This window comes from Musca autumnalis, unplaced genomic scaffold (assembly GCF_047663935.1).
Source record: "Musca autumnalis isolate F117 unplaced genomic scaffold, ASM4766393v1 scaffold_5, whole genome shotgun sequence".
In the NCBI taxonomy this organism is placed as follows: domain Eukaryota; kingdom Metazoa; phylum Arthropoda; class Insecta; order Diptera; family Muscidae; genus Musca; species Musca autumnalis.
In genome coordinates, this window is record NW_027412088.1 from 140710296 (window position 1) to 140737022 (window position 26727).

The 26727-nt window shown below is 34.2% G+C and overlaps 1 protein-coding gene across 5 annotated transcripts; it reads left to right on the top strand.

Annotated features, from left to right (window-relative positions):
* The first annotated feature begins 1103 nt into the window (after window positions 1–1103).
* On the top strand, window positions 1104–26717 carry LOC141404828 (fatty-acid amide hydrolase 2-B). Of its 5 annotated transcripts, none has more exons than XM_073988561.1 (4): window positions 1104–1246; window positions 23824–24253; window positions 24317–24536; window positions 25147–26717. In XM_073988561.1, exons 2-4 carry the CDS (start codon window positions 23975–23977, stop codon window positions 26325–26327), a joined length of 1680 nt encoding a protein of 559 aa, XP_073844662.1. In that variant the 5' UTR covers window positions 1104–1246; window positions 23824–23974; the 3' UTR covers window positions 26328–26717. The 5 variants fall into 5 exon arrangements, with proteins under 5 accessions (XP_073844662.1, XP_073844664.1, XP_073844663.1 ...); XM_073988563.1 differs by having other exon boundaries at window positions 1222–1639; XM_073988562.1 differs by having other exon boundaries at window positions 1224–1506.
* The last annotated feature ends 10 nt before the right edge of the window (window positions 26718–26727 follow it).

Below are 26727 nucleotides of genomic sequence, written 5' to 3' on the forward strand. Positions count from 1 at the left end.
GGTGTTAAAGGCTGCGTGTGCGGTTGTTGTCGAGGGGACTGCGTGGGAGTTTCGTAATCAGACGACGAGGGAGTCTCGTAATCCGACGACGACTCACTGGGGACTGTGTTTAGACAGCATGCAGCAACATAGTCCCTGTCGTAGTCCCTCACGTGGACGAGTCCAGAGCAACCCCTTAGATGCACCCACTCCAGACATCTATTGCATCTCACCGAAGGTTGGATGTGGGTGAAGATGCGGATGTGACAAACTGAGCACAGATATATATATTGGTCCTGGGTTTTCCTCCATCCCGGCTCGGACCAATAGAATTCGGAGCAGGCATTCCGGGATAGGCTGCTCCCAATACAGAAAAACGAAACAAATACGAACATGTACACACTGAGGTGGCAGCCGCTGGCCGGAACATTGGTTTTGTGTTGTTCCGGGTCAATCCGGTACGAAAGAACCCGCTGCCGTGGGATTGATTCTACATGGTAGTTGTTGTTGCTTAAATAAAGTACCTTCGTAATAAAAAACTACGTTACAATTCAAATCATGGTATAAGTAAAGAGGTAGATTTAAATGAAAAAAATCTATAGAACCCTTGTTTTTCTTGAATTCCTAAAACTTCAAAATAAAAGCAACAAGTGGGTTTGTTTACAATCCATTTTTTGAGCATTTTATAAAAAACCCGAAAAATGAATGAAGAGTTAAGTTTCCTCCACATAATCGAGTTGTGAATATGATAAACTGATTGTTTCAATGCAAATCTCACCAATTTCTTCCATACAAATGGTCTAAAAACAATTTTAAAAATCATTGAATTCGATTGTTTTTAAAATTGTTTGGCATATTATTCAAACACCACACACACATACACAGTTTGGTTATATTGTTTTGAAGTTTTAGGCATACTCGAATGAAAAAATTTAAATTGACAAAAAGCTTTGGCTAACCTTTCTTATTAAACCATGATTCAAATTTTTAAATTAACGGAAGTTAAACTAAATTAACTTAAACCTATCAGTTACATTCGTAACAGTATGAACATGGCATTAATTGGAAAAAATATTCCCACCTGAAAGAATTTCATAAATCTGGTATCTATGACTCCACCCAAAATACATAATTTACCTCTCACACTGGCAACACTGTCAGCTGGTGCAAAAATTTGTTATTATATTTGCGTGTCTCTCTCAACAACGGTCATTGTTTAATTAAATTTTTTGTGTAAAATCCAGTATTGTTTTAGCTGCCGGTCCCGGTAAGTTTGTGTAAACGCCTTGTGTGTGTGAAAAGAGGCAAAAATAAATACTCAATACAAAAATTTTGGATAATAAAATAATTACGTGCTAAATACATATGTATTATAATCTGTGTGGTGGAAATTACTAACTAGTGATTGTGTGTTGAAACAATAAAATTTGTTTATATTGTGAAGTCATGCAAAGAATTTGACGTAGTGTTTCTTTGTTACAACTCCCCCCACCCATCATCTGCAAAAGTGGAAGAGCAAAAGAAAAAGTAGTGTATATGAAGTTTTACGGGTGTTACAACAATAAGAATTAACCACATTTTGTTTCCCAAAAGATCTAGCAACAACAAAGAAAGATGCAACAACTTGTTTTGCCTTGCAAACAAAATCCACCAATTATGGGTGATGTCTGCTTTTTTATTGATGTTTCTTATATGCCATTTAGATATGACACCATTAGCCGGATTTAGCGCATTATCAGGATTTATTTGCTAAATCCAGCCAAAATCTACCAGATTTCCCATACAAAAATAAATCCTCGTATTGAGTGGATTTGTTTTAAATCTGGCATAAATCCTCGTATACAACTCTGTTTTTAGCAACATGTTGCTAGAAAATACAAAAAGTTGCAACCTGCACAAGAAACAAGGTAGATGCATCGGTGAATTGCTACACTAAAAATAATTTAAAATGTAAAAATTTGTAAACAAGGCAGAAAAATTAAATTTGTTTTGATGTACAAAGTTGATTTTAATCAACCAAGACTAATATTTATGATGTCTAAACGATAAAATAATTCGTTTATTTATTTTAGATGGGCAAACTGCGATAAAATAATAATTTATTTGCTCTTTAGTAAGCATTAGTAGCATAATGTGCTAACATTTTCAGTATTAAACAATACATTTGTAATTTGACGTATGTTTTTTGAGACGAATTCAATTTACAAAAAATTCTTTTGACGTTTCACATTCGTTCAGATGGGCTGATGCATCTACCTTGGTAATTGTGCTATGAACAAAAATCAGCTGACTGCCACTTAAATCCTCCAAAATGTATATCTAAATGCAATGAGATTTGTACTGGATTTATTAAATCCACTCGAGGATTTATGGCTAGTCTAAATGAGCTATTAATTTCGCAATTTGTATAAGATTACGTAAGAAAAGTAATGAGTTTTGGATTCTAAGCTCTCCATAACAACTCAATACTTTTATGGAAAATTTCACTACACTTCATTTCGCCCGAACAAACTAGAAGAACAATGTTTATATCGAATAACAACATGTTAGGGATTGCAGTGTACAAATAAAAGCATGAATGCAAAAATTCCCCCCATACATACAGTTTGTCAAGTTATTGTTTTCGAACCAACAAAACTAATAAATCTTTTTTCGTTATAGTAATCCCCATCAATTGTATCATATTTTAATATAAAATATGGAATTAATAACAATTTTATTCATTTTTGAAGTTTGTACGAATATGAACTTTGCATACTGTAAAAGATGAATGTAGTTGCGTGGCTGGACTCAGAAAATTTTGAGTGTGATTAGAGTCCGATTATGGATTAAATAAAATGGTATGAAGGTAGGATTTCTTCTATGGGTTCAGGTAAACTACTGGACATTTTGACAACTGTAGTTCAACAAAAAGTCTCAGATTTAGGAACAAATTTCCTTTAGCGACCCTTCGCAGAAAAAATCAAAAAATTTTGTTTTAAATCGCAAGTATTCTTAAATAGCCGGCCTTCGGCCGGGGATTTAAGACTTTCTCCTATGGACAGGAGCGAATTTCGGCTACGCGAACAAACTTTTTTAAATCGTAAATTTTTTCCCAAGTAAACAAGGGAATTTTCGGAACTTCGGAGGCCTATATCTCGGTAAGTATACATTTCCCCAACAAAAGAAATACATTGTTGGAATCGGCATGAAAAGCACTATCTGTGGTAATTTTTTCATAATTTTCTGCTGTGGGTCGGTAAAGGAAAGATATGCCCAGATTTATTTAAAAAAATCCCAGAAGTAGGTATTTTTATGCTGATTACCCGGTTATTTGACCGAAAGTCCGGGTACCAAGTTTTACTAAATCGATTAATATGGGCAAAGTTGGAAGCTTATAAAAACACCTTTATGAAGCTCCAGTTGTAATCAGAAACACAAGGGCTGCCTTCGAAGAAAAATTCAAAACAATCATTGACTCGAACCCTTAGGGAACATTTTGAACTTTTGTGAGGCAGGAACCGCAAGGTGTATCCGATTTGAGAGATATATTACGACGTGCAAAGGGCGGACTTATCAGTTATTTTTTAGGATTTTCAAAGCTTTTGGACAATTATGTCAGGAAGCATGGACATTGTCACGAAAATTTGTAAAAACATTGGAGCAAATGGAGTACTCTCGGTATAAATTTCAAAACGATTCTCGAGTAGTCGTTAAACAGCAATTAGCAGAATTTTGAACTTCCGTGATGGTGGTACCCGAAGATGTTAGCCGATATAAACCTTCGGCCAAGTTTCCATTAGCGAAAAAATACCCTTGAACTATCGTTTCCAGTAAGTAGCCGGCCTGAATTTAAGATTTTCTTCTATAGAGAGATGTCAAACTAAGCTAAGAATTTGCATTTCTTTTGCCAAAAATTTGCAATGAAACTAGAAGTTCAAATGGGGTTTATGGCTTTCTCATGACCGTCAGGTCCATAACTCAGAATATATACATTTCGATTCTCGAGTAGTCGTTAAACAGCAATTAGCAGAATTTTGAACTTCCGTGATGGTGGTACCCGAAGATGTTAGCTGATATAAACCTTCGGCCAAGTTTCCTTTAGCGAAAAAATACCCTTGAACTTACGTTTCCAGTAAGTAGCCGCCCTGCACTTAAGATTTTCTCCTATAGAGAGAACATCTTAATCAAACTAAGCTAAGAATTTGCATTTCTTTTGCAAAAAAATTTGGAATGAAACTAGAAGTTCAAATGGGGTTTATGGCATTCTCATGAACTTTGACGGTCCATAACTCAGAATATATACATTTTCGGAATCAGAATAAAAAGGTAAAATATGGACTTATCCCGCAATGTGCCACTAAAGGAAGGATACGCCAGAAGTTCTAAGAACTTCATGTACATTTAGAAGAAATTTTAAGAATTGAAAGTTTTGGCCAAATTTGATACTGAGTTCGTATGTTGTCGTGCTCATCAGTCGTCTAAGTTGGTGTCGGCAGGGTTTTTTTAACTTTTAGGCCATTAACTCTTGATGTTTGAGGAAGTACCTAGAAAAACTTCTAAGATTTTTTGTTAAAAAATGTTACAATTGGTTTGGTTTTGGTTTGGTTTTAGGACGCGCAGCTACCGTTGTTGGCAGCTACTTCACTCGGAGACCTTGAGGTCCATTGTGATGATCCTTAAAGAAACTGTGTGTTGTGGTTGGGTTATGTGTGATGATGATAGATGCTGGACTATTGCGGATTTGTTGTGAAGTTGAGTATGTAGGTGATGCTGTGATGATGAGTTTATAGGTTGTTGCTGAGGTTGTGATGGTGGATGTAAGTTTATGATTGTAGAGTTGTTTTGATGGGTTGGATATGATTATGGTGGATGCTGATTTATAAGATGGGTGTTGAAAGTGGTGACTGCTTTATTCTGAAGTAATATGAGGTGGTTGGTCTATTCCGGTTTGTTGATGTAAAGTGGTTTGATGTGATGGGTGCGATGTTACAATTACCTACTATATCTTGTTCCTTGAAACTGGTTTAAAAAGTTTATATTTACAGAATCGCACCACTGATCGATTTCACCTAGTATTTCGCATAGACTATTTTTGAATTAATTTGACATATTTAATAAAATTTCCGGTCTTCCTCTCTTTTTATTCAATTTAGATTGCTAGTAAAAGGGTAAAAGTATTCATAAATTGTAATATATTATGTCATTCTTTGATACGTAAATAGTCGATTAGTATTATAGGTATTTTTTATGTGAATTTGAAATTGTTTCTTTTTTGCATTCTAACCTTTATCCTACATATTTTAGAGTTTGTATGCAAAATAAATAATGTATATAATTGGACCTCGATTATTTGTCTCCAATAATCGGATAAGTCAACGCTTATATTAGTGGCCATTAGCATTATAATTTACACTTTCATTAAATATATATAGAGAGATTGCTTATCATGACAATAAGTCATATTGTAAATGGTGTTTAATACTGCAGGAATCTACTAATTGCTACTATTTTTTTCCGATATCATAGGGGAAAATTGTTTTCGTAGTAAAAATTAATAGCCTCTTGCAGGTTCTGGAACAGGCATATATTTTCATGGCTCCATTGTGTTATAAAATCAATTAATTTCCTCTGTAATTAATATTATCTAGTTGTAACTTCAGTTAATTACAATTAGCTAGCATAACTTACAGCTATTACTTTAATTAATAAATAAATAAATATACATTCGATACCTTACAAAGTGATATTTAATTAAAACTTACGAAAGAAGCTTATATATTAGAAACATACAAATTTGTCAAACTAGGTATATTTTTAGTAGCTTGTTTTGTTTTACAAATGTTCGTCTTGCTTTTGAATATTTTGCAAAACATTAAATATTTCGTAGTGCCATTTAGATGTCCCGTCCCCATGTGGAAAATATTTTCATGACTTTCAAATACACGAAAAAACGGTATTTGATAGACGTTATCATAACACAACCCCAAAGTTTGTATGTTGTTTATTGTAAATATCAATAACGACAGCAAATGATAGATAAAACCATATAAACCGTGTTTTGTCTGTTGTTAGTCATACAACAAAATGCCCTTGGTCTGGCGGTATGGCAGGGGTAAAGTATATTAATAAAATAAACGAGAAATGCTATTAATTTGTGTTAATAAAAGCCTTTGTTTGAAGCATTTTTTTCTTAGGAGTGAAGCAGCAAAGATACGCAATTTTATTTTATATATTTTTTTTAATTTAGACTTTGATCACCCCATTCACTTTTCTCATAACAAGTTTAATTTTTCGACTTCAAATGCACTCTGCTATCATTTCTTTTTTTCCTTTGCTGGAATAAGTTAACATTTATGAACTGAATTATAAGCATTTGCTATCTATATCACCATGTATTAGCATGCAAATGTTGCTATTCTATAATCGCTATTCATCGAATAAACTTATTTAAGTATCCGTTGAGATAAGTGGCTCTCAGCGAAATCGAAATTTTTCTGTTGATATGGTAAATTACCCAGCAAAAACTTTAATAAAAAAATATTTTTGATCGAAAGAATTTGATTTCGAGTCCTCTTAAGTACTTTCCGCATAGGAAGCGTGTCATTCATGTTTGAGTAATCTATATTAATAAAAGAGTAGAGTGACTGATTCACTGACTGACTGATTGACTGATTGATTCATCAACGCCCAGACGAAACGGCTGAAGCTAGAATCATGAAATTTTGGGTGAGGGTCACTCTTGGTCCGAAGGTGACAGATAAGGCTTGGTTTTTGGAAATTCGAACTGGAAGGGTACTAAAAGGTACTAAATATGGTACCGTTTGTATTTGGCGAACCGGTAAAGCTAGAACTTTGAAATTTGGAATGAAGGTCACTGATGGAGAGTTAGAAAGGTGTACCAAAGGGTTTTTAGAAATTCGAACTATAAGTGTACGAAAAGTACTAAAGTGTACTAAATTTGGTGCCAATTCGTACTTTGCGAACGGATAAAGGTTATAGGTTGAAATTTGGTGTGAGAATCAAGGTTAAAAGGTACGGTTGACATAAGGAGGTGGTTTAGGAAAAGTGTACACATGTGTACGAAAAGTACTAAATGGTACTAAATTTGGTACAATTATGATTTGTGCGAACGGATAGAGCTGGAATCCTGAAATTTTGAATTAAGGCTACTGTTGGAGAGTAGAATGGACGTAGTTTTGAAAATTCGTACTTATGGGTGCGAAAAGTACTAAATGGTACTAAATTTGGTACCCTTATGATTTGGGCGAACGGATAGAGTTGGAATCCTGAAATTTTGAACTAAGGTTACTGTTGCAGAGTAAAATGGAAGTAGTTTTGAACATTCGTACTTATGGGTACGAAAAGTACTAAAGGGTACTAAATTTGGTACAATTTGGATAAAGGTTGAACGGATAGAGCTGGAATCCTGAAATTTTGAATTAAGGCTACTGTTGGAGAGTAGAATGGACGTAGTTTTGAAAATTCGTACTTATGGGTGCGAAAAGTACTAAATGGTACTAAATTTGGTACCCTTATGATTTGGGCGAACGGATAGAGTTGGAATCCTGAAATTTTGAACTAAGGTTACTGTTGGAGAGTAAAATGGAAGTAGTTTTGAACATTCGTACTTACGGGTACGAAAAGTACTAAAGGGTACTAAATTTGGTACAATTTGGATAAAGGTTGAACGGATAGAGCTGGAATCCTGAAATTTTTGAATTAAGGCTACAGTTGGAGGGTAGCATGGAAGTAGTTTTGAAAATTCGTACTTATGGTTACGAAAAGTACTAAATTGTACTACATTTGGTACAATTACGACGTGGGCGAACGGATGGAGCTGGAATCCTGAAATTTTGAACTAAGGCTACTGTTAGAGGGTAGAATGGACGTTGTTTTGAAAATTCATACATATGGGTACGAAAAGTACTAAATGGTACTAAATTTGGTACACTTATGATTTGGGCGAACGGATAGAGTTGGAATCCTGAAATTTTGAACTACGTTGGAGAGTAAAATGGAAGTAGTTTTGAACATTCGTACTTATGGGTACGAAAAGTACTAAAGGGTACTAAATTTGGTACGATTTGGATATAGGTTGAACGGATAGAGCTGGAATCCTGAAATGTTTGAATTAAGGCTACAGTTGGAGGGTAGCATGGAAGTAGTTTTGAAAATTCGTACTTATGGGTACGAAAAGTACTAAATTGTACTAAATTTGGTACAATTACGACGTGGGCGAACGGATGGAGGTGGAATCCTGAAATTTTGAACTAAGGCTACTGTTAGAGGGTAGAATGGACGTAGTTTTGAAAATTCGTACTTATGGGTACGAAAAGTAATAAATGATACTAAAATTGGTGCAATTATGATTCAGGCGAACGGATAGAGTTGGAATCCTGATGTTAGAGAGTAGAAAGGAAGTAGATTTGAAAATTCGTACATATGGGTACGAAAAGTACTAAAGGGTACAAAATTTGGTACAATTTGGATATAGGCTGAACGGATATAGTTGGAATCCTGAAATTTGAATTAAGGCTGCTGTTAGAGAGTAGAATGGAAGCAGTTTTGAAAATTCGTACTTATGTGTACGACAAGTACTAAATGGTACTAAATTTTGTACAATTTGGATTTAGGCTGAGCGGATAGAGCTGGAATCCTGAAATTTTGAATTAAGGCTGCAGTTGGAGGGCTAAATTGAAGAAGTTTTGATACTAAATTTAGTACAATTATGATTTAAGCGAACGGATAGTGCTGGAATCCTGAAATTTTGGATTAAAGATATAGTTGGAGGGTAGAATGGAAGTAGTTTTTAAAATTCGTTCTTATGGGTACGAAAAGTACTAAATTTGGTACAATTACGATTTGGGCGAACGGATGGAGCTGGAATCCTGAAATTTTGACCTAGGCTACTGTTGGAGAGTAGAACGAAAGTAGTTTTGAAAATTCGTACTTATGGGTACGAAAATTACTATATGGTACTGCATTTGGTACAATTACGATTTGGGCGAATAGATAGAGCTGGAATCTTAAAATTTTGAAATAAGGCTACTGTTGGAGAGTAGCATGAAAGTAGTTTTGAAAATTCGTACTTATGGATACGAAAAGTACTAAATGATACTAAATTTGGAACAATTACGATTTAGGCGAACGGATAGAGCTGGAATCCTGAAATTTGAATTAAGGCTGCTATTAGAGAGTGGAACGGAAGTAGTTTTGAAAATTCGTATTTATGGGTACGAAAAGTACTAAATGATACTAAGTTTGGTACAATTACGATTTGGGCGAACGGATGGAGCTGGAATCCTGAAATTTTGAACTAAGGCTATTCTTGGAGAGTAGAACGAAAGTAGTTTTGAATATTCGTACTTATGGGTACGAAAAGTACTAAATGATACTAAATTTGGAACAATTACGATTTAGGCGAACGGATAGAGCTGGAATCCTGAAATTTGAATTAAGGCTGATGTTAGAGAATAGAATGGAAATAGTTTTGAAAATTCGTACTTATGGGTACGAAAAGTACTAAGTGGTACTAAATTTGGTACAATTACGATTTGGGTGAACAGATAGAGTTGGAATCTCGAAATTTGAAGTTGAGACTACTGGTGGAGTGTAGGATTGAGGAAGTTTTGGAAATTCGTACTTATGTGTACGAACAGTACTAAGTGGTAGTAAATTTAGTACAATTTGTATTTGGGTGAACGGATAGAGCTTGATTCCTCAAATTTAGACTGAGTGTCGCTGATGAAGTGACCAAAGTACTAAATGGTACAAAATTTGGTTCGATGGTGATTTGAGTGAACGAATCCTGAATTCGTAATTGAGATTATTGTTGAAGTATAGAATTGAGGTACTCTTGGAAATTTTTACTTATGTGTACGAACAGTGCTAAATGGTACTATATATAGTACAAATTGGATTTGGGTGAACGGATAGAGCTGGAATCCTCAAATTCGGAATTGACATTACTGTTGCAGTGTAGAACTAAGGAGTTTTGGAAATTCGTACTTAGAGTACAAAAAGTACTAAATGGTACTAAATTTTGTACAATGGGGATTTGGGTGAATGGATAAAACTGGAATCCTGAAATGTGGAATTGAGATTTTTGTTGGAGTGTAGGATTGTGGTTGTTTTGGAAATTCGTACTTATGAGAACGAAAAGTATTACATTTCGTACAATTGGGATTTGGAATCTGGAATCCTGAAATTTGGAATTGAGATTATTGTTGAAGAGTAGGATTGAGGTAGTTTTGGAAATTCGTACTTATGGGTACGAAGAGTACTTAATGGCACTCAATTTGTTGTTGGGTGTAGAGACAGTGCTGAAATCTGTATTCTTTGGATTTAGGGTGAGTATTGGTGTGCAAAGTTGGTATCGCTGTTAATATGTAAGGGTGAGATACTGCTGATCTTTTTCAAATCGAACTAAAGAGGATTCGAACAGTACTAAAATAACAATAAATATTGATTAAAATTGGTATTAGTGCAATAAAATTTTCAGTGTTCGCCATTTTCATATTTTATACTGTTTATTTGTTTTTTATATCCTTTCCGCATACGAAGTAGCGGGCACTTTGCTAGTTTATTATAAAAGAAAAGAGAACGGTCGAGCTAAATTCGAACCAGTAGTGCGATTCTCGAACACATTTTTTGAGTTACCGACAAAAATCGGTAAAATTAAAACGCAAAATTATGAATGAAAAGTTCAAATAAAATATGGCAACACTCTTGCTATCGGTAGAACTTTACGACTGATTTGTATTCGTCGCTAACTTACCGAAAAATATATATATATATATATATATATATATATATATATATATATATATATATGGGGATTTCTGAGTGAAATCGGACACTTTTTCTAGATGAGGTTTTTGATTTCCTTTATTTTTTGCTGTGGCGATGCTGCTGATTAACAAAACATTTTAGTATATTTTTAAATTTTTTTTACTAACGGTTCCAGAGATATCGCGCCTTGAAAAAGTCAAATTCTGTAAAAACTACATGCAAAGAAATACTCATAACTTCTTTAATATTGGTCCAAATGGGACCATTTTTTTTTTGATTTGTTTGTTTTTTTTATTAGCTATCGAAAGAAATATTTAAAAGAAAAATGCACAGTGGGCTTCAATGCAATTTTCGGGATTTAATATTTAAAATCGATTTTTAAACATGATTGCACCCTTCGATTTTTTCAAAAAAAATTTATGCTAAACTACCTTCAATTACAAAAATTTTAAGCCCTATGTGGTAATGGGATTCGGACAATTACTATTTTTTCTGAATTTTTTAAAATTTGTCAATACAATTTTTCCTTTATACCTTTGTCCAAAATATGTATTTCCTGTATTTTTGATGCTAAGAGTACATATTTATCATTATATATTATATATTTATCATAAAAAATAGAAAAAAATCTACAGTGGACTTTAATGGAATTTTCGCTGATGCATTTTCAAAACCGAAAAATGACGCAGTTTTTAAGATGTTTGAGATAAATTCATAAATACAAAATCAAAACAAATATTTATAAATGAAACTTTTATTTTTTTAATAAAATAATAAATTTGGGACAAAGGTATAAAGGAAAAATTGTATTGACAAATTTTAAAAAATTCAGAAAAAATAGTAATTGTCCGAAACCCATTACCACATAGGGCTTAAAATTTTTGTAATTGAACGTAGTTTAACATAAAATTTTTTTGAAAAAATCGAAGGGTGCAATCATGTTTAAAAATTGATTTTAAATATTAAATCCCGAAAATTGCATTGAAGCCCACTGTGCATTTTTCTTTTAAATATTTCTTTCGATAGCTGATAAAAAAACAAACAAATCAAAAAAAGATGGTCCCATTTGGACCAATATTAAAGAAGTTATGAGTATTTATTTGAACATAGTTCTTTAAAAATGCGATAATTTCAATAGGCGATATCTCTGTACCGTTGGTCAAAAAATAATTTTAAAATATACTAAAATGTTCTGTTGGCTAGGAGCATAAATTGAACCAAAAACAATTGAAATCAAAAATTACTTTTCTCCGAACTGTCCGATTTCACTTGGAATTCCCCATATATATATATATATATATAACTTACCGAAATTATAAGCATTTTAATTTTACCGACAATTGTCGGTAACTCAAAAAATGAGTTAGAGAATCGCACTACAGGTTGCCCTTAGTCTTCTACCAGAAACGATTTGGCAAAAAAGCCATGCTTCTTATTTACTGATGCCTTTTTAAAATATTTTATTAAAAAATTTGCGTCTTTCGCCAATTTATTACTTTCTGTATTTTTCAAACAAATTCTTATATATATACTAGCTGACCCGGTCCGCGTTGCTGGCCCGTTTTTAGTTTTCCGTGTAAACATTAATAACCCATCTACATATTTATAAATCTACACCTTTTCAGATTTAATTCGAATCATTTTGGTAGTAAATCGAGAATTCGATTTTCAATTCGTAACATTTTATTTGTAATTCGAAGATTGCAGTTGTAATTCGAAACATTTCAATTATAATTCGAACTATTCCATTTGTAATTCGAATTTATCTGTTTGTAATTTGAATTATTATATTTGTAATTATATTATTCCATTTGTAATTCGACTTATTTTACTTGTAATTCTAACTATTTTATTTGTAATCCGAATTATTTCATTTGTTCCTTTCTTTTTTATAAATGGAATAATTTTATAAATGGAATAATTCGAATTACAAATGGAATATTTTGAATTACAAAATAATAGTCGAATTACAAATGGAATAATTTGAATTACAAATAGAATAATCGATAATAATTTTCGAACCGAATTGACTATGCATTCTTCTTGAAACTTCATAAAATAAAATTTTTAGCAAAACTCTCATGTAATTGTATCTCCAGATTCAAAATAGAAAATTCTTTTAATTATACGCTCCACCATAAGATGAAGGGTATAACTAACTTTTTGTGTCCGTTTGTAACACGTCGATTTTTTTTTCGATCAGAATAAAAATGAGTTAATGTAGCGATGTTCTTCAGATGAAATCAAGATACAACCCGCAATGTTTAACATTGAACTTTGTAATGAATTTCTCCTAGGATGTTTGGAATTGGAAATGGGTTATACCGGTCCACGTTTTGATATAAACCCCATGGAACTGTACCACCCGATTTTCGGTATTCGCCATTAAATGGGATTTAGTCTTCCTTGGGGTATAAGCATTCCCATTCTGTGTCCAGTTTTTGATAAAGCACCCGATGTTGGGTATTTTCAAGATTTTAGCCAAATTATTACACGGAAATGGCTATAATTTGGTTTTTTGGTGTCCGCCGGGGGTCGTAAATACTCCTGCAGAGTATTGTCGCTACAGGTCCACTTTTTGATAAAGTTCCCATAGAACGGTACCTCATGATTTTCTTTAATAAAGAGGTTTTGGCTAATTTTCCCGCTGAAATGGTTGTTGTTGGTGTCCGTCGGGGGTCGTAAACATACCTGCAGAGACTTGTCGGTATAAGTCCACGTTCTGATATAGGTACCATAGAACAGTTTGGAGGTTTCCCTCCGTCATGGCTACAATTTGGAATTTAGTCTTCGCTGTGAGTAGAAGACATTCCCACATAGACTATTCGGTACATGTTTAGGATTTTATATAGACTACATAGAACGGTATTGAAAAATTGTATTGACAAATTTTAAAAAATTCAGAAAAAATAGTAATTGTCCGAAACCCATTACCACATAGGGCTTAAAATTTTTGTAATTGAACGTAGTTTAACATAAAATTTTTTTGAAAAAATCGAAGGGTGCAATCATGTTTAAAAATTGATTTTAAATATTAAATCCCGAAAATTGCATTGAAGCCCACTGTGCATTTTTCTTTTAAATATTTCTTTCGATAGCTGATAAAAAAACAAACAAATCAAAAAAAGATGGTCCCATTTGGACCAATATTAAAGAAGTTATGAGTATTTATTTGAACATAGTTCTTTAAAAATGCGATAATTTCAATAGGCGATATCTCTGTACCGTTGGTCAAAAAATAATTTTAAAATATACTAAAATGTTCTGTTGGCTAGGAGCATAAATTGAACCAAAAACAATTGAAATCAAAAATTACTTTTCTCCGAACTGTCCGATTTCACTTGGAATTCCCCATATATATATATATATATATATATATATATATATATATATATATATATATATATATATATATATAACTTACCGAAATTATAAGCATTTTAATTTTACCGACAATTGTCGGTAACTCAAAAAATGAGTTAGAGAATCGCACTACAGGTTGCCCTTAGTCTTCTACCAGAAACGATTTGGCAAAAAAGCCATGCTTCTTATTTACTGATGCCTTTTTAAAATATTTTATTAAAAAATTTGCGTCTTTCGCCAATTTATTACTTTCTGTATTTTTCAAACAAATTCTTATATATATACTAGCTGACCCGGTCCGCGTTGCTGGCCCGTTTTTAGTTTTCCGTGTAAACATTAATAACCCATCTACATATTTATAAATCTACACCTTTTCAGATTTAATTCGAATCATTTTGGTAGTAAATCGAGAATTCGATTTTCAATTCGTAACATTTTATTTGTAATTCGAAGATTGCAGTTGTAATTCGAAACATTTCAATTATAATTCGAACTATTCCATTTGTAATTCGAATTTATCTGTTTGTAATTTGAATTATTATATTTGTAATTATATTATTCCATTTGTAATTCGACTTATTTTACTTGTAATTCTAACTATTTTATTTGTAATCCGAATTATTTCATTTGTTCCTTTCTTTTTTATAAATGGAATAATTTTATAAATGGAATAATTCGAATTACAAATGGAATATTTTGAATTACAAAATAATAGTCGAATTACAAATGGAATAATTTGAATTACAAATAGAATAATCGATAATAATTTTCGAACCGAATTGACTATGCATTCTTCTTGAAACTTCATAAAATAAAATTTTTAGCAAAACTCTCATGTAATTGTATCTCCAGATTCAAAATAGAAAATTCTTTTAATTATACGCTCCACCATAAGATGAAGGGTATAACTAACTTTTTGTGTCCGTTTGTAACACGTCGATTTTTTTTTCGATCAGAATAAAAATGAGTTAATGTAGCGATGTTCTTCAGATGAAATCAAGATACAACCCGCAATGTTTAACATTGAACTTTGTAATGAATTTCTCCTAGGATGTTTGGAATTGGAAATGGGTTATACCGGTCCACGTTTTGATATAAACCCCATGGAACTGTACCACCCGATTTTCGGTATTCGCCATTAAATGGGATTTAGTCTTCCTTGGGGTATAAGCATTCCCATTCTGTGTCCAGTTTTTGATAAAGCACCCGATGTTGGGTATTTTCAAGATTTTAGCCAAATTATTACACGGAAATGGCTATAATTTGGTTTTTTGGTGTCCGCCGGGGGTCGTAAATACTCCTGCAGAGTATTGTCGCTACAGGTCCACTTTTTGATAAAGTTCCCATAGAACGGTACCTCATGATTTTCTTTAATAAAGAGGTTTTGGCTAATTTTCCCGCTGAAATGGTTGTTGTTGGTGTCCGTCGGGGGTCGTAAACATACCTGCAGAGACTTGTCGGTATAAGTCCACGTTCTGATATAGGTACCATAGAACAGTTTGGAGGTTTCCCTCCGTCATGGCTACAATTTGGAATTTAGTCTTCGCTGTGAGTAGAAGACATTCCCACATAGACTATTCGGTACATGTTTAGGATTTTATATAGACTACATAGAACGGTACCTCCCGATTTTCAGTATATGCAAGGTTTTAGCCGCATTATTCAACCGATATGGCTATACTTGGTATTTAGTCGCCCTTGCAGGTTTCAGCCACATTATCCAACCGAAATGGCTAAAATCTGGTTTCAATATAAATTGTGGTGAATGGTAAAAAAGTTCGGCGCGGTCGAACTTAACGCCGTTTTTAATTCTTGTTAACAAAGTGCTGATTCACTGAATACGTTATTATTTTAAGCTACTAAACATGTAAACATCAGTGATTCATGAAAAATTAATTCAAAATGCTAGTTGAATTTATCTAGACTTTGCTGTATAAAAAACGTAATCTTGATCGAGTTATTCCAAGCACTGAAGTCAACGTTCATGGCGTGTTTGCAGTAAGAATAAAGTTTTCAAAAATTGGACGTAATCGCGGCATTTTGCTTCCAAAACACACATTAATGGCAGAGGCCACCATTGCTGATGTATTGAATACTAATATGTCTAATAATCTCTGAGATTTCGCGACTTGTTAAAACGCTATGGGGGGAGGTCCCCCACCCATTCCATTTTCGGTATTCTCCAGCCGATTCGGAAGTTTAATTTAGAACATCATGTCAGTCTTAAAGAACTTGACATACATTTAGATAGATTATAGATACACCGCATTGTTGGACCGTCGTTTTAGTAACCAATGCTAATTTTTTAGACGTTCTAGTTATTTAACCATCTTTAAAATTAGGTTTTGCCTGATTTCTCAATCGAGTTTTTTAGAACTTCGGTCAAGCGACATTAAACATTATCGGGGTTGTACTGTATACCAAAATGTGGGGTTGATCGCGCTTTCCCACTTATTGAAGCCAGTGTTTATAGCGTTTTTGTAGTTACGCTTACTAAAATTAAGTATATTACCTATAATTATACAATTTTGAAAAATTGGGCTGACTGCGATATTCCACTTCCGAGATGACCATTCAGGATCAAGACAATTATTACCATAGTATTGCAAGCAATTTTTTAAAAATACGTTCAATAATATCTTTGATTTCACGTTTTCTTATAAAAATTTGTGGGGAAGGTACCCTGGTCACTCAACTGACCAGTATAAAAAATAGCTAAAAACCTGTTCTCAGACCTAAAAACTCCACATACAAAATTTCCTGGAATTCGGTCCAGCCGTTTCGGAGGAGTTTAATTTCGAACATCATGGCAGACTCGAAGAATTTTATATATATATAGATTTTAAACAAAAATTAATTAAAATTAATTTTAATGTTTGAACTATTTTGATTTTACTACCCTATCACAAAATTTCTGTTATCGGTCGATGTTGTTGGAAGTTTAAACGAAATGTGAATTTTTCATAGTTAACAACAACAGCTTTTAATGAATCATAAATTATGTCAAATATTTATTTCCATAGTTTTGCTATATTTGTAAAGAAAACATTGATAAAAGTGATTAAATATAAATGGAGGGCGAAACGGGGTAGAATTTAAAAATTCTCATACTTTGTAAAAATCTTGGAATGACAGTAAAAAACTGTATATTTTTGCTAATTAAATTTGGGTACTGCGTCTCTTTAATTTATCTCCGGTTGCACGTAGTAATGGTAGGTTATGTGATATTGTTGGATGCACTAGTCTAGCCTAGTCTATTGGTCCGTTTTTTTCTATTATAAGGATTTATCGATTTGTGTCTCGTTGTTGTAGCGTGATGAACATTAGCTTGAATTCTTCTTCCACCACATCCATTATTTAATTGAGGTATTTACAACGGCATAATTTTGTGGGAGGGAATCGCATCTTATCCCACACAAATTTTAAAAATTTGAAGTACAAGTTTCCGGTCACTCCAATATTTGTTGCAGCAGGTTATAATCGTGGTCCCTACTTCGATGGTACAATTTCATACTTCCTGAGATTATGACCCGAAAGCTCTAAAAACCCCTGCCGTCACGAATCAACATGACTGATGATCACGATAACTTAAGAATTGAGCTCACGATTTGGCCTAAACTTTGGGCTTCGGTAAACATCTTTCAAATGTGCATCAAGTTCCATGATATCGGGCAAAATTTCCAAAATGTTCTATTCCAATCTTAGAGGTAGCTATCAATGTCATATGTTCTGAAATTTTCCATTCTTATACAGTCACTAATGTGTGCAATATTGAGGATTTTCCTTACGCCATTTGCTTTTTGCCTACACACCAGCAAAAATTCAGTAAAATTACGTCTCACATTGCCTGCGTGGATAGATATGCAATGTTTTTATTGCGTGTCATTTAACATTGATAGCTAGTTTAAACTACCTACCTCCTAGTTCTATTCTTTAATTTAACAATAACCCAATTTAATTTACATAACAGATGTAAGAAGAGTTTAGTGAACCCACATACTATAAATGCATAAATGTGTATTGCCTATTCCTTCCAAGTAATATATAGATAAGTATATACTAAGGAAAACTTTGTAAAGGAAAACAACAATAATGACTTCACAATATAATTAATTCAAACTAATATAGGTTGTTTTGTTGTTCTTCTTTCAAATACATATGTATTCATAACGTTAAAGTTAGATAAACAAACAAGTTTGTGGCTGTATTTTTCCTTCATTTGTGTGGAATAGTCGATGCTAATGTTTACTTTCCATTGATGACGTAAAACCAACAAAACAAACTCATTTTGTCAATGGTTTCAACAACAAGTTTTTCTTTTCCCATAAGCATGGAACATTTATAATCACTTAAGAGGTTTGAAGCAATATTAGACGAACTTTCAAAAAGTAGAATAAAAAGGTCGAAAATCGACCGAATCAAGCTTACAAATGTGCATATATAAAATGTTATTAGATATTTTTTGGTGGTATTCTCATTGAGCTGTCATAACTGTAGACTGTAGTATATACTTACCATAAACTAAACGCTTGTCTATGATACCAAAATAAAATTTGTCTTATCATTTTAGTCATTGAATGTTTTTGATGGTGTAAAGAACCGAAGTAGAAGAAGTGCGACGGTAAACATTTTCCTTTTTAGCCAAGTCCCGGGCCACACTAAGAGTAATTTCGCTGAAATGAAAGTAAAAGAAAATGTTGCAACAAAGCAAAATTTCATAACAAAGCGTGTACACTCGTTTCTTGAAATTATGTGTTTTTCATCAAAAAATCCAAAATTTCATGTCAAAATTTCATTGAAATTACTCTAGTGTGGACCGGGACCAACGTAATAGCTTTGTGTGTGTGTTTTATGCAATTCTGTCCCAAATTTCCTCGAAAATAAGCCTCGAGATTGCATTTATTGAATGCAATTTAATTGCGCGCGTAAAATTTCACAATAATTTTTTTGCTTTTGCAATTTAACAACAAATGAATTGCAATACTAATCGGATAAATTTATTGTAATGTATATACATATGTACATACATATGTATTTTGTGATTGTGTATATTGGTGTAAGAGTTCAGAAATCTTTTGTTATTATTAATATGTACGATGCAGCAACAACAACAAAAGTGTCATTAATTGCACAAATTATAAAAATATTTGTATGTACGATGAAACAAATTCAAGTCATTGTAAAATAATATTAATTTCAAGTAAAACGGAAAGTAATAAAATTGTTTATTTTTGCTTATGATCGTTTCTAGTTTGTTAAATAAGGAGTGGCATCGTTATAAAAGTTCATAGACATTATTAAAAAAATATAGCTCTGTTCCAGAACTAAAAAGTTTTTACAATTTTTACCACTTTTACACATTTTGCGTTCCCGTACACAAAATTTATATGAAAATCGTTTACGGCTTTTACAATTTTTACGACTTTTACCACTTTATAAAGTACGGGAACAGGCCATTTTTTGAAAGTATTTTTTTTTTTATTTGTGTTTTCTAACCAAAAAAAATTGAAAAAAATATACCCCGTAAATAATTCTATTTATAATACCATAAAAACAAATAAAACATAATTTAATTTCGTTCTAAAATGGGAATTTCTCGTTTTAATTCAAAAGTCAGTGTACAGTCCTGATGGACTTTAACATGACAAAGGGTTTTTCTTGGTTTCTCCTACATCACAAGTGGACAAGTTCCATTCAGTATTGGGATATGTTTTATGCAGCATTCATATTTTGTGACTGGGTGGTAAAAAAATCTGAAAAGATGTCATCTTTTGTAGTTTACATTGTTACTACGAGCCCAGATTGTTGATATTGTATGAGCCGGTGCGCACATTTACTGTTCGAGTTGCAGTACGTTCAGATACCTGTGTTTTGGTCGCCATATCGCTGAATATCCAACAAAGAGTACATCCGATTATTTGGACGGGTCTACATTTTGATTGTTTGCAAGTCTTTCTCTTACAAAAACCCATTGGCGGGTAACCCCACTTACCCCGTCCCATTTTTAACCAATAAAAGAACCCAAGTTACCCGTCCAATTTTAGCCAATTCAAGAACCCCCTTGACGGGTCCCGTTTTTAGCCAATTCAAGAAACCCATTTACCCCGTCCAATTTTTAGCAAATTCAAGAACCCAGTTTATCCCGTCCCTTTGTATCAGTGTAAATGTTATTCAAGCCTGCCTGATAGGCTCGTTGATCTAGAGCAGCGATGGCCGCCAACAGGGATGAAAAATTCAGTACAATAGTACTTTTTTCAGTACCATTACACTACAAAAAGTACCGAAGTACCCCCGCGACCAATTTAGTATCATTTCACATACTCTAGCCCACACGTTGACAAATTTTATGTGAAACTAAAAATGCAAAATTCACACTTTGCTTCTAAGATTGACATTTTTAAAAATCTGGGAATTTACCACATATAAACCTACATTGATTATTTTTTCTTCGAGAATCCGAATCCAGTCACTACAGTAGACTAATAATTTAAAAGACTTCACTTCGAGCGGTATCGTAGTACCTTCCAATCTGAGAACCTGCAATACCTCTTCTATGGGTGTTATATTAGGGCTGGCAAACTATCGATAGTCCGACTATCGTTTTGGTTTCTGACGTAAAACAAAGTTTACAATGTCTACATCAAAACGTGGACCGATAGAATTCATTTTCAATACGATACATCCTAGGAGTAATATAAGCCTTTGTTGTTGTTGTTTTTACTGAATAAATTAATTTAATTTTTTCCATGGCACAATTACCAAGGTAGTGGTATCACACCAGCTGTTCGAATATGGAGTTTCAAATCCCTTTATAAAAAAACAAGTGAGCCAAGGCTATAGTCGGGTCGGTGCGACTATGTGATACCCTACACCACTACCCCTGTGCATAAGCTTCTGACTGGTAAAATTTAAAATATTAAAATTGGGTAGCTTAGCGTCTTTGCTCTGAATGCCTTCTTTAATTGAGGTCAATTTTGTTCAAAAGCATTTAAGTGCATCGTCAGTACAATTCAAATAAAAAATGGAAAAGTGGGATGTACACCAACCATCAATAGGCTTCTTTCTCTGTGAGACCCCAATCAACTCCCTAAACTTTCGTGAGGATCCGATCAAAATTCCGACCTGTAGTGTGGTTGCACAAAAATTGGAAAAGGGGATCCATTACCGACTATTGTGATATCTCTGTTGTTTGACCACCTATGGCAATCTACTTCACATCGTTGTAAAGGTGATATTTTCTACTTTCATTATCAGGTTTTGCTTTTGATATACCCCATATAGAATCGGAGATATTCGCTTTGAAATAAAGTGTTGACTTTTTCTCCAAATAAGTTTTTTGCCCATTCCGACACCTGAATATTATCCGACCATCACCAAAATCAATAGGCTTCTTCCCCTCCGGGACCTTCATCAACACCCAAAATTTGGTGATGATCGGTTTAAAATTGCGACCTGTAGCGGGATTACAAGGTTTAGATGGACAGACAGGTTTTTCATCTACAACATCGTGTTGTGCTGATGCACCGGTAAAATCTTCGTCACCTTACGCAAATGTTCTGCTGGTCTCATGGGGTAAGTCACTCTGTTGCAGTCCTCAGGCGACATTATGACATGGTTGAATATTCTTCCACTGCGTAGCGTTAACATGTGCATACCACACTGGCGCCCCATAGCTTACCACAGACCGGCCTATTGCTTTGTAAGAGGTCAACAAGATTTCTTGTCAGCAGCCCAAGTGCTGCCGGTCAGCCACTTGATAATCTTGTTCCTACTTCTAATTTTATCGCAAATAGCTGTCACCATCTACCAATATATGAACAGTGTGGCAATGGATTTAGTGATTGATATTTTCATATTCTCCAGATGGAAGACTGTACTAAGTCAGCTATATGGACATATATGTGTTATCGGCGATAGGTCCCGTCTGGAGGGTGTGGAATTTAAGAAATGTAGGTTAAACTTTTTCTGAGATATCAGGAGACTCTTCTCTATATCCTCGAAAAGCTTGATATGGTTGTCGGTATCGAATGCCTTCGAGATTGTTCGGTTACACAGCCTGTTCTGATTCAGTCCTCGGCTGATATGTGTGGATATGGTGTATTTTACGAAATCCATGCTGATGTTGGTCATCTGGGAAACTGCATTTCATAATGGGGAAGAGTAGTGCCTCTAGAATCTTTGCCTCTGGTGCCACGAGGGAGATCGGTCTGTACGATTCGCCTCTGCTGGCATTTTTGCCTGGCTTCAGTAGCGGAAACATCCTGACAACTTTCGAGGCTTCTGGTTCAATATGCGACAAATTGAGGACACTTTTCAAACACTTTAGGCATTACTCACGAGATTTCATGTGGACCCAACGCTTTTGATGATTTTCGTGTCATACGTTCGAATGACATCTGCAACATCGCTCATCGTAAATTGTGGTGATAACTCCTTGGTTGAGAGGGCTCTTATATGGTGTAGCACACTTTTCTTCGCCCTATCACTCTCGTGGTGCTCTATAAATTACCGGCTAAAAAACTTCGGATCTGTCACTGTCACCACGTTGAAAGTATCACCGTACTTTCCCAGATTCGTGAGAGATTTAGCATTTGTCAACACAGTAAAGCGAGGCTAATAAGTTCTAACGGCCACAATGGTTCAGATTTCGTACTATACCCAAATATTACGCCAAAACGATGTTTTTTATAATTGCAGACAAACTGCAAAAATGTATAGCCCTGATGTACATACTTTACAACAATAAGTAGTGTCAACAGGCATAATGCAAATTTTTTTATTTAATGCGAATGCAAACACAAAAAAAAACAAACCATAATAATGAACGTGAAGTGACATGCAATGATTTTATTTGTGTAAAAATGTATGTACGCGCAATGTTTATTGCAAATTTTATCGAAATGTTTTATATTATTAAAATGGCTGATTAATAGAATGCGTTTGAATTTTGATGATGGTAAGCAATTGTTTAACCCTGTAAGATGACTTGCATCTATATCATGGGATTTTTTGTATAATGAATTTTATATAAACAGACCTTTGAACCGTAAAAAAGTGAACAATGCTAACTGCTTTGCTGGACGGGGTTCTTTTTATCAATTTTAACTGTTAATTAGAAGAATATTAGAGCATGTGGATAAGATTCAAAGATTCGTATTCCAAGTAGACAAGTTCTTTCCCTATTGTGGTTTGAATTGCCAAGAATTGTTTAGTTTTATATGATTTGGTCCATTAAGGCGAGATAAGGTTATTGGGTTAAAAAAGTCGTTTGAGGGTAAAAAAAGTATATCGAATGAAGCTTTCGAACTCATGCAGATTTATTTCCCAATATTTCGCTGAGATAGCTCTTCAGTTCATCTTTTTTAAACTTTGGCAATTCTATTTCGCCAGATTTTATAGGTCTATAGCCGTATCGTCTGCACATGAAAATATTGCATGTTCTATTGTTTAGGTACCTATAATATGAAATGTTTGAGAACATGTACATATATCTAATGCTATATTCAACATGAAAATGTATGTAAGGATGTATATGTAACCTTGATCTGACCAACCTGTTTAAAGGTATATACACATAAAGAAATAAATGCTCTTAAAATTAAATGTGTTAATTTTTTCTCGAAGAGATAATTGACGTCAATTGTTGGAATATTAATATTATAATATCTGATATTGTTATTAAAAATTGTTTAATTTTTTCCATTTCAGTTTGATTTCCATTAAATGTAATTCACACGGAGCACAAATCTATCTTAGACAGATTTTTTAAATCGCCATTCAATTTAGCGAAAGCCAAAACATTCCAATTATTGGCAACATTTCTTAAGTTGCACCACCAAATCGAACACACACCCACACAATGACCGAAACTAATGCATTTACCTCGAATCATGAGATGGGTAAAAGATCCTCTCGTCGTAGATCGTCAAGTCGTCCTAAACGCAGTTCAACTAAGCGAAAAGGAGGATCTCCGGTTTTGAGATTTTTTGAAAACATATTCTTTCGTTTTTATACAATGGTTGCCAGATTTATATTCAAATTTATTTATGGCGAAAAGGGACAATCTATGCCGGCCATAACGGATCCCATACTATTGGAATCGGCGACATCACTTGCCAGAAAAATACGCAAACAAGAGGTAAGTAGTTTGTTAATGAAAGTGCGAGGGAGAGATTTATGTCATTTTTGTTTGCAATTCCAGCTCACCAGCGTACAAGTTTTAGAATCATTTATTAGACGAGCCAAGGAAGTTAATCCTTTATTGAATTGTATGGTTGATGAACGCTTCGATGATGCTATGAAAGAGGCCAAAGAAGCTGATGAGTTAATAAAATCCGGTCAATATACCGAAGAGGAATTGGCTAATCAAAAACCATTCTTGGGTGTTCCAATTTCCACCAAAGACTGTATTGCTGTCAAAGGTAAGTGAGAGATAGACATTCAACTTTTTTATTTTGATTTTTAATGCGGATCAATAGAGGGATGTCTAGGTATTAATGTACCAAACCTCAAAGTGCAAATGCATATATTTGGTACGAGAGAATCAATTTTGGGGAGTTCACAATCTATTTCCCCAAAGTTATTTATACGGTTGCCACCGTGGTGCAATGGTATGCACACCCGCCTTGCACGCTGAAGGTCGTGGTTTCAAATCTCCGACCAGGCAACATCAAATTTTCAACGGCGGCAAAATACCCCTCGTCATGATGGCGACACGCCGTTCAGACTCGGTCCAATATCATTGGGTTAATATGAATCGGGTGCACTCATTGATATGAGAGAAATCTCCCTTATATACATGGGCGTAGCCAAGAATAGCTAGGGAGGGACAGCTGCCCCCCCATATACATTCGCTTGGCTGACACTAGTTTAGACAGCAACGGTACACATTCGCTCCTTATTTATTTATTCCAAGTGTACATTGTTGCTAAGATTGGAAAAGCCCATAGCCTGAACCATAATTGATCCATCTATTAACCAACTCTCTTATATAATACTACTAAATCCAATTTTATTAATTCTATTCCTCAGGTATGCTACACACATCCGGCTTGTATGAACGACGTAACAATCGAGCTTCTGAAGATTCCGATGCCATGGCATTAATGCGTAAAGCTGGTGCTATCCCCTTTGCATTGACAAATGTGTCCGAAGTTTGCATGTGGTGGGAGAGTAATAATACCGTACATGGCCGCAGCCGCAACCCCTACGATACCAATCGTATTGTGGGTGGTTCCAGTGGTGGTGAAGGTTGCATTCAAGCAGCCGCTGCTTCCCCATTTGGCCTTGGCTCAGATATTGGTGGTTCCATACGCATGCCGGCTTTCTTCAATGGTATTTTCGGGCATAAACCATCTAAATTTGTTGTCTCCAATGTGGGTCAATTTCCCTTGCCGAACAGTGAAGAGCAGCATTCATTTTTGGGTATTGGTCCCATGGTCAGACATGCTGAAGATTTGAAACCCGTACTAAAGATAATTGCTGGAGAAAAAGCATCTCTGCTAAAACTAGACGAACCCGTCGATGTACAAAAACTGAAATTCTTCTATCAGGAAACAGACGGTGGTGGTCGCTTTGTATCACCGGTTGATTCGGACCTCATTGATGCCATACATCGCATTGTTGATCATTTGCAAACGAAACTCAAAGTACCTGTAGAACAGGTAGAATTGCCAGCTTTCCGCCAATCAGCTTCCATTTGGTTTGCCAATATGAAGGATGATTCGGGACATGCCTTTGATTACCAATTGGGCAATTGTAAACGTGCCATAAATACCAAACTGGAATTGGTAAAATGGATTTTCCGATCATCTAAGCACACATTGATTGCCTTGCTGACTGCATTACTGGACAAATCGCAGCCTCAACATGGTTCCTCGAAATATCATCATTTGGTTAAGAAACGCAATGACTTGCGCGAAGAAATGCAACAACTATTGGGTGAAAATGGTGTTCTCATCTACCCTACCCATCCCACCGTAGCTCCATATCACAATGAGCCCATCATTAGACCCATCAACTTTTCCTATACCGGTATTGTAAATGTTCTAGGATTTCCGGCAACAAATATACCCTTAGGATTAGGATCCGAGGGTGTTCCACTTGGAGTACAGGTTATTGCCAATTTTAATCAGGATCGTTTGTGCCTGGCCGTTGCCGAAGAACTGGAGAAAGCATTTGGCGGTTGGAAGAAACCGGAAATACGCATATAGCTTAGTGTTTAAGCAATGCATAGGAAAAAACAAAAACCAGTGATTCGGTATTTTATTAAAATAAACGAAGTATATGAAATAGACATTCATTCATACATATGTACGTATTTTTTGAATTATTTACTAATTTACCTTTACTATTACTACTTACATACATTCATATATAGATATGTATTTATACGTGTTATAACTCTACGTTTGTAAGATCAACTATGACGATTGACATTGTTGGAAAAATGTTTTAGGTTTTTTTTGGCATTTTAAATTATTTTCTTAGTTTGCATCTGTGTTGAACTCCGAAACTGTTCAATTAACAATGTTGTATAATAGTTAAGTGTTTTGTATGTATTAAAAGTGAAAAGAAAATAAAATATATATTTACACATTGTATATAGTTATG